The sequence below is a fragment of the Monopterus albus genome, unplaced genomic scaffold (assembly GCF_001952655.1).
Source record: "Monopterus albus unplaced genomic scaffold, M_albus_1.0 scaffold410.1, whole genome shotgun sequence".
Classification (NCBI taxonomy): domain Eukaryota; kingdom Metazoa; phylum Chordata; class Actinopteri; order Synbranchiformes; family Synbranchidae; genus Monopterus; species Monopterus albus.
This window is the reverse complement of record NW_018128290.1, coordinates 35,836-43,616: the sequence shown is the minus strand read 5'-3', so window position 1 is coordinate 43,616 and position 7,781 is coordinate 35,836. Positions and strand designations below refer to the sequence as shown.

The 7,781-nt window shown below is 44.7% G+C and overlaps 1 protein-coding gene across 1 annotated transcript in view; it reads right to left on the bottom strand.

Moving 5' to 3' along the window:
* The window catches only part of LOC109951795 (somatostatin-1-like), a 10,230-nt gene extending 6,190 nt beyond the window's left edge, over positions 1–4,040 (bottom strand). Inside the window, exons 1-2 of the mRNA XM_020586480.1 lie at positions 3,812–4,040; positions 5–163 (exon numbers count right to left, since the gene is read on the bottom strand). Of these exons, the coding sequence (XP_020442136.1) occupies positions 5–163; positions 3,812–3,955 (303 nt within the window). The 5' untranslated portion in view covers positions 3,956–4,040. The remainder of the gene's footprint in view (positions 1–4; positions 164–3,811) is intronic.
* Positions 4,041–7,781: the final 3,741 nt, after the last annotated feature.

The following is a 7,781-nucleotide window of genomic DNA, read 5'->3' as shown; positions in this document are numbered from 1 at the left end:
GGGCAAGCAGCGGCCCGCTGCCTGCAGCAGCTCGTTCCAGGTCCACTCGGACATCTTCGGGTTCTCCTTCAGCCAGAGGGAAGCTGTCATCGTCCAGAGCCTCATTCTCCATCTGCAGGAGGTCGGACAGCAGCAGCTCTGCCAGCGAGGCCCGAGACGTGTCCTGAAAGCACAAGGACGGGGTTGTTACAGACAAACACCACAGACGTGTCCTGAAAGAAACAAAACAAGTGAGTGAAGACAATGTTAACGACTAAAACTGGTGAGATAGAGCCTGAAATACATAAACAGCAGCTATTTATATTAACGACGTCAGCCACAAGGCTACAAACAGAAATGTTCATTTTTATGCGGATGATGCAGTTGTGTCTTCATCAGCCTCTAGAAGCACTGACACATCCACAGTGTGGGGGGGGGGGACATCCAAAGGTTGAGCGACTGAAGCTGTTTCCTCTCTCAGGCTGTTACCAGCTGATCTGCGTGTTTTATGATGTCTGTCTGAGCCCTGCCATCAGATCCCAGAGAGCTGTTTCCTACTCAGCTGCTCCTGCTGCCTGGATGGACCTCAAAGCGCAAATACAGGGATGTCTCTAGTGAGAGTTTTAACCATGTTGTTGTCCTAAATCACGGAATCACCACCGTTTTATCGTGAGTGACCTATAGAGTAACTGTGTTGTTGATGCTGCAGCTGTCGTGGCCAAGGCTTTTGAAAATGGAAGTGGGAATCTCAGTGTTAACTAAACAATAGGAGACACATGGTAAGACAGGAACCTTATGACGTGTCAGAAAGCTAAAGGACGGAGGGGGTGAGAAGAACATCACCAGTCCTGACATTACTCTGAGTTTATCTAAAAAAAATCTAAGAACATTACTGTCTGTTGTAGGCTGTGTGGGCAGCAAAATGCATTCAACTGTTGACAATATGTCTAATTTATTAAAGCACCTACGGTGGAATGTGTTGACAGGGAGCCCCCCGCACGACTCCCCAGCTCCTGTTACAGACAGATGACAGCTGTAACACACCTGGCCACTAGAGGGCAACAGACAGGGGGGTTTAGGCCCTGGATGATGCTGCCGTTCTTTGCCTCATCCACTGATGATGTGGCACAAGTAGGTGACAATAAATAAAACTCCTAAAACGATTTAGAGCCTTGAACCTGTAACAATGCACTGTCCCACCTGAGGGCAGCTTTGTCCTGGGGGCCACTGTTTTATGTGTGCTTTGGTCTCTTGACATAATCTGGTCAAATTATACATGGTTTGAAAGGTCCTACGGCACGTGAACACTGGAGACTAAGAGTGTGCAACATGTGGATCTGGTGCAAACTTCCTGCCTGTACGAGGACATGTTCACACCACAGCACATTTTTCTCTGGAGCAGAAGTGGATCAGGGTCAAATACAAGACAACAAAAGGCACAAGCCCTTAAACAGAAGTTTATGTTCAAGAGGATGCTTTCACCGCCATGGAGGCCAGTGTCCTGACTGGTCAATGGAGCTGGAGAACGGAAACAGTTTGTGCTGTGGGCATTATTTTCAGGCTTGTGCACAGACATAGGGCTGTCTGGTTGTCAGGAAGCACGAGGGTAAGACGCCACCTTAAAACTGTCAACTACTCTGTTTGTGTTTAAGGTTTGAATGGAGCATCTGCAGCACAGTGTCAGGCTCAGTCCTTCTGTCAGTGTCTTAGGAGGGTTTTCACTTGTCGTATTTTTATTTAATTTCTTCTGATCTGCCTGAAGTTTGTGTTTGTTTTATTGCATAAAACACAGGTTCTGCTGGATAAAGGTTAAATTAGAAGAATTTTACTTTGTTAATTTTGACTTTAGTTCGACTTTTATCTTCTCACACAGGAAACACGTGGTGCGCTTGTTTTTATAGATGGAAAATGAAACAAGTCCCATTCGAAGTTTCCAGATTACAGACTTGTCAGCTCCAAACCAGGACCCAAGGAGTCCCTCCTAGAGGTTTATCCTGGAGGAGGCAGTGTGGGACTAGTTTATAACCATACATCTTATCTAAATGAACGCATCAGTGATATGAGACTTAGAATGAGTTCCTTCATCAGATTTGGACATGACGGCTGTGATAGACGCGCACGGAAACCTGAAGTTGGCCACGAAGGAAGGGACTGCGATGAAAAGCACATGAACCAACTATGTGGGTTTTGCAGTACATTAGTACGAGTACAAAACACTTCATGTACCTCTTTGGCGCGTCTCTTAGACTAGTTATTATTTTAGGAACTTTTCTTAGGGTTATATTTTACCTGTTTAGTGCTGATGTATTGATCCGGCGTCAGGTATAGACACCGTAATGGATGGATACGACTGTTAAACCGTACAGTACCTACTTTCGTTCCTTATATGTGTTAACATTCTGAAAACACTTTCTTGGTTCTTTGAAGCCCTGCACTAGAAATATTACTGAGGTAAAAGTACTCGGTAGTAAAATGGCCCTGTCATTAGTCTTATTTTTACGTTTGACAGTGGGCTTTTATCACTGACTGCAGCATTTAGTCTTACATTTAACTGATTTTTCTCAATTAATTGATGATTTTGTTTTTAAAAAAAGCCCGTCACGTGACCCAGAGTCTTCACCGTTTGTTTTGTCCAAATGACTCAAACATTCCTTCAGGTCCAAAAAGCTCAGACTGTGAAGTGCTGCACGAAAAACGACCCGATTATTAAAACGGTTCCAAATTCGTTTCCTGTCTTTGTCCGGTACTTTATAACCCAGAGTCACGTTTGGTAAATGAAGTGTCACATCGACCTGGAGAAGAGTGAAGCAGCGCGGGAGGAAAACACTCAAAGTACTTATAATGTGTACTTAAGTACGGTAGCCTATACAAACCGTGTACTTTTTACTGCACTACATGTACCTGATAACGTCAGTTCCGTCTCAGAATCAGATGAATCAAACCAAACCCAGTAGAACCATCAGACTCTATTGATCCCAGTAGGAAATCCACCAGCTACCCAGCAGGATGGAAAGTACTTCCCAGTATAAGTATATAAGGTAGTTACCATCAGCTCCACCTTTACCAGCTGCAGCATTAAAGTGATGGACACAGTAATTAGTCACTATGATCCAGTATCAGAGACGTTACTGGGACACGGGCCGTTCTGCAGGACCAGTACTGGTACTACTGGTACTTCAAGTAGATTTGGATGCTGGTACTCCGTACTTTTTAATTTTTACTTGTAACAGAGTATTTCTACTTTTTCTTAGGTAAAAGTACTTCTTCAACCAGGATCAATAAAATGAAATTAGATAAAATACTCGAGACAAGGGGTCATCTAAAGCTTGACCCATCAGTGGATTAAACAATGAAAACGGATCAGCGATGATGTGAATAATGAAACCTTTTAACATAAACCAGTAAACGTTACCGGAGCGCCCAGTTTCATACCAGAGTAAAACCGGACCCATGTCTGTCTGAGAAGACCCAGTGAAACCAGGGCGGACTGGAAGAATCCGACCTCCTGGCTCTGACATCTGAAATAAATACTGGTCACATTTTACATGTTGTATTCCAAAGTACTTTCCAGATTTTTCCAGCGTTGTTCCTGGTGTCAGAAGACACATTCATAAAATGGAATAGACATGAAATTAGATTTTGTTACATGCGCCTATTTTGCGTTAAATTAAAGATTAATTCGTGGAATAATCTACAGTTTTGCGTATTTAAAATCATGTTTACATATCTCATTTAGCGCCGCAGAGCGAAAAGGAGCAGTTGGAAAAGAAAACGATCATTTACAGCAATAAACGTGAGAAGCTGCGACTGCAGGAATGTGTGTGTGTCGGACCTGTTTGGAGCCCAGCAGCGGGGTCCGGTGCAGCAGCAGGCGGAGTTTGGAGTCTCTCTGGGCGGCGGAGGAGCAGCTGATGGAGGCGGTGAGGGACAGGAGGAGGAGGAGGCAGCGGAGATGCGGGGAGGAGACCATCTTCATCACCTGTCTGTCTGTCTGTCTGTCTGTCTGTCTGTCGGCGTCTGTAGGAGGGTCCTCCGGGATCTTCTGTCCGGTCCCGGTACACCTGCTCTTATAAAGCCCCGCTGACGTCACTGATCAGCGCGTATTGATGGTGTGTGTGTGTGTGTGTGTGTGTGTGTGTGTGTGTTGTGGTGGTGGTGGGGGGTGTGTGTGACTGATGATGATGATAATGATGATGACGCTTCCACCGCGTCCCGTTTTAGTGAAATGACCCGTTTTCAAACACTTTTTCTTTGCTTTCTTTCCTGCTCAGTTGACAGTTTCTCAGCTGGAGGCTCGCGGACCGCAGCGGTCACGTTTCATTCGTTTCTTTCTATCAGTTACTGTGATGTGCTGTGTTTGCTCTCTGTGCTGCTGGAGAGTTCGACTCAGCTTCAGTTTGAATCAAACGGACTTCAAGTGTTTAATGGAGAAAATGATCTGATACCACTGGTTGTGTATGTTACGCCTCTGTGGTCACATCCTGTTTGCGGTGGTTTTGCGTCCCTGGGTGGCAATTTTGCATCTCTGTAGTGGTTTGGAGTCTCTTTGTGATACTCTTGTGTGTCTTTGTAGTGTTTTTAAATAAGACCCCAACTTCCTCCTGTGGCACTCAGTGGGCGGGGCTTGTCACTGCATTGGCAACAGTGGCTGCAGTCCAGCTGCGTCTCACGCACGCTTGTACAGCTGCTCATTGTCTCTAATAAATTCCTCCTTTCCTCATGTTTGTGCAAAGAATAGTCTGAAATCAGTGCACTGTGGTGCGTGTGTGAGTCAGGTGAGTGATGAAATTACGTGTTTCAGTGAATCATGGTTTTGTGAAAACTGAACTCAGTCGCGTCATTAGAAAGATGTTTCAGTCTTTTCTAGGAATCCCGGGATTTCTTGTCATAAAAGAAGTTAGAGTTTAGTTGCAGAGCTGTGTCTTATTACTGCTAGTTGTTAGAAACTGTACTCAAACTTGTACTAGAGCAAAATGTTCTCATAAATGCTCACAGTGTTTGAGGTGGGACTCATCTCACCCTCTCATCATGGCTGGATCACTGAACTGGCCTACAGGTACAGGCCCAGGGGTCAGGGGTCAGGTCTGCACTTCTAAAATATTCCTGGAACAAAACTCAGCACCATCTAAAAATAGGTGAAAACGTCTTCAACATCAGGGAGGACAATTGTCTCACAATCCGTCGATGCCTCTCACCAGTTTCATGGGAATGCTGCTGTGTCCATCCTCACAGACCTGACACTCTTGCTGCAGGGATGTCACATGCAATTACTTCTGCAAGTTATCCTGGTGAGTGGGTGTAATTACATGCACATCCAGTACAGTACAGGTGCTTAGCACAAAGCAATGAAACAAGTAACACCTGCTCACTGACTGCAGACCACATCATTTCTCCATGAAGACAAAGAAGATTTGACTGTGAAATGTCTTTGTTGTCAGATGTTGTGGCTGTGAATCAGTGTGCAGGCGTTCCTCTTTTCACTGACGCTGTGGTTTAAGAGGCTGGATCATAAGTCTAGGTCAGAGTTCCACTGGTCTTCGGGGCTTTTCCCCCATTGAAGAAAGCTCCTCTGCCCCGACTAAACACCGGACGCTCTGCTTCTCTTACACTGCAGCTGCAGCAGTTTCTGGTCTGACTGAACTGTGTGAGGTTGTTTCAATGCAAACAGGCACAAGTGAGTAACCTGTCAGCCCTGGCAGCCTGACTTTGTTCTTGTTTGTCTGAGGCCATTTTGCACATTCTGGGCCTCTCTTTGCTCTGGTGAACTCATAGAATCTCCCTGTTGAGCTGATAACCTTCAGTCATACGTTCAGCCTGTGGGAGTCTCGGTAATGAAGCTTCAGTCACAGCAGTGACAATGTTTCTACAAATACTTTCCTGCTGTTATGCTATAAACACTAACCCCACCTCCGCTCTGAGAAATGAAAACACTGCTGCCGATCTCCATATTTCTCTTCATTGTTTCTCAGTGTCTTGTTTTTTGTACAAACTCTTCCACACTTGAACGCGTCACTGTTTCTGCAACATTTACAGAAATATTCCTGCTACATCACGTCTCATCACTCAGTTCATCAGAACCAACTGCAGCTATCTTCTGATGAGTTGATCAAATGTGGCCACAACGAAGCTCTGTGATTGGCTGACTGAGGGGCACCAGGGCAGGTGACTCAGCACAGATGACCTGTGGGGTCTGGTCATCTTTCAGGCGGCTGAGCAGTAGGACTGATGAAAAAAAGTCGGTAGTTATTTGGAAAAAGTCATTTTGAGTGAAACATAAAACATATTTTAGGAAAATATGTGGTGCATTTTGACAAAAAAACCTGTAACACACGTTTCTCCAGACCAAATGTAAACAACATGTTGACTGAGTTTGGAGATCTTAAAGGTCAGAACTAGTTTTTAGAAAATGTCTGAATATTTTGAGCAAATTGTTTAAATATTTTAAGAAAAAAGTCAAAACCTGTTTAAAAAGTAATTTTAATTATTTGAGAGAAAGAATGTTCAAAAAAGAACATTTTGGAGAAAAGATTGTAAAACATTTCTCCAAGCTGTAACATAAATGTGTGGAGTTCAGAAACTGTCTTGTTTGAAAAACAAACATCTGAATTATGTTATATAACATTGAATATTTTGGGAGAAACAATTAGAAAACAAAGAAAATAGCTGAAATATTTTACAAAAAAGTCATAAATTGTGAGAACATTTAAAGAAAGTAAGGCTGCATTCAGACTGAGTTTGAAAGGTGTGACAAAAAGCAGCCCTTGACCGTTCCCTGTTCTTTTGTTATGGGAGATTGTGGCACCAGCACTGCAGGGGGGTCCGGCAAAATGACACTAGCCAGTGTGGTGAAAAAGTTGAATCTGGTGGAACTTTGGCCGCACCGGAGGGTGACGTCATCAAGACAAAATGCTGGCCAATCACATACAGGAGACAATCGGGACGTGGGAAACCCATGGGAAAAAGACAAGGAATGACTCGGACGACAAGAAAAACAAGGAGTGTTTAAATATTTATTTAACATGGATGAAGGACAGTAAATCAAACCCTGCCATCACTGACACTACACCCATCACCCTACCTGGTAACCATGGCAGCACCCATCTTCTTGTATCCTAGCAACCAAAGAGGTTTGTCTCCAGCTGCAGCATGGGAGGGTACAGGACATCACCTGTCAGGTAGCTAACACTGGGCGACAGGAGGCATTTCATACCTGTCGGACTCCCTTACCACGGCGACTACTCTGTGACTGGTCAGATTACAGTAGCTGTTGGTTTCTGACAGCTGATTGGTTCAGCCTGTTGACCCCAGTCAGAGGACAGCGACAGACAGAAACTGAGAGAGAACACATGCGGTGGATCAACCTCCTCCTTTCTCTGCTGCTCTGTGACTCATGTTCTGCTCTACTGAGTGAATTCATTAACAAATAGTTAACTGGCCGCTGACACAACCCGTCTCCTGTAGTGTTATTCAGACGTGTTCATCAACAGTGTTTAAACCATCAGCATCTAACAGCACAAAAAACAGACATAATCAAGCAGAGCCAGGCAGCACGGCTCGGCCTCTGTCTCCATCTGTTTATAGCAGCGGGGGAATCGTGCCGACTCGTGCCCAGCCTGCCACCCAGGGCCGCGCGCTGCCTTCAACAGAGCTGGTTCATTGAGGATCATGATTAGCTGGAACGTTGCGCAGAGGGAACATACCTTCATATTCAGCATTTACTTTTTATTTACTGTCTGACTGCAGCAAGATTGGACAGAGGAGTCTCTCACCTGGTCGTCTGATAAGGGCTTAGAGTAACGCCT